Source organism: Silene latifolia, chromosome 3 (assembly GCF_048544455.1).
Source record: "Silene latifolia isolate original U9 population chromosome 3, ASM4854445v1, whole genome shotgun sequence".
In the NCBI taxonomy this organism is placed as follows: domain Eukaryota; kingdom Viridiplantae; phylum Streptophyta; class Magnoliopsida; order Caryophyllales; family Caryophyllaceae; genus Silene; species Silene latifolia.
In genome coordinates this window covers 113,691,106-113,692,247 of record NC_133528.1, presented here as the reverse complement: position 1 = coordinate 113,692,247, position 1,142 = coordinate 113,691,106, and the positions used below count along the sequence as shown (strand labels likewise).

Below are 1,142 nucleotides of genomic sequence, written 5' to 3'. Positions count from 1 at the left end.
TTCCATGTCATAATCCCCAATTAGCTCAATCCATCTCCTTTGCCTCATATTCAACTCCTTTTGGGTGTAGATGTACTTCAAACTTTTGTGGTCGGAAAACACCTTAAAGGTTGTTCCATACAAGTAATGCCTCCAAATATTCAATGCAAAAACAACGGCTCCCAATTCTAAGTCATGAGTCGGGTAATTCTCCTCACGAGTCTTCAATTGTCTTGATGCATAAGCTATGACCCTACCATTTTGCATAAGTACACAGCCCAAGCCATTCTTTGATGCATCAGTGTAAACTTCAAAATTCTCACTTCTTTCCGTCAAGGCTAAACCGGGGCCGTGGTTAGACGCTCCTTTAGAGTTAAGAAGGCCGTCTCACAACTCCCGTCTCACTTGAAACGGCTCTCCTACTTCATTAGCGATGTCAAAGGTCTTACAATCTTAGAGAAGTCTTTCACAAATCGACTATACCCGGCTAGACCTAAGAAGCTTCCAATCTCCTCTACATTCTTGGGTGCTACCCACCTAGACACAGCCTCAATCTTGGTGGGATTCACGGCAACTCCTTCCTTTGACATGATATGGCCCAAGAAAGCCACTTTCTCTAGCCAAAACTCACACTTACTAAGCTTTGCATAAAGTTGGTGCTCTCTCAAGGTTTGCAATACTATCCTTAGGTGCTCCTCATGCTCTTCTTTGGTCTTGGAGTAGACCAAGATATCGTCTATGAATACCACCACGAACGTGTCCAAGTACAGACTAAACACCCTATTCATAAGATCCATGAAAGCGGCCGGTGTATTTGTTAGTCCAAACGGCATTACCACGAACTCATAATGTCCATATCTTGATCTAAAAGCGGTCTTTGGGATGTCTTCATCTTTTATCTTCAATTGGTGATAGCCCGAACGTAGGTCAATCTTTGAAAACACTCCGGCTCCACTAAGTTGGTCAAACAAGTCATCAATCCTTGGTAGAAGGTATTTGTTTTTTGACGGTAACATTGTTCAACTCCCTATAGTCAATGCACAATCACAAAGTTCCATCCTTCTTTTTTTTATAAATAGAACCGGTGCTCCCGAAGGCGAAACACTCGGTCTAATGTAACCCTTGTCCGCCACCTCCTAAAGTTGTTTCTTCAATTATTCTAG

General features: G+C 42.6%; 1 protein-coding gene across 1 annotated transcript; it reads right to left on the bottom strand.

Annotated features, from left to right (window-relative positions):
• Window positions 1-398: 398 nt before the first annotated feature.
• LOC141649519 (putative mitochondrial protein AtMg00860) lies at window positions 399-812 on the bottom strand. The gene has a single exon (XM_074458207.1). It carries the CDS (start codon window positions 810-812, stop codon window positions 399-401), a length of 414 nt encoding a protein of 137 aa, XP_074314308.1.
• Between the last annotated feature and the right edge of the window lie 330 nt (window positions 813-1,142).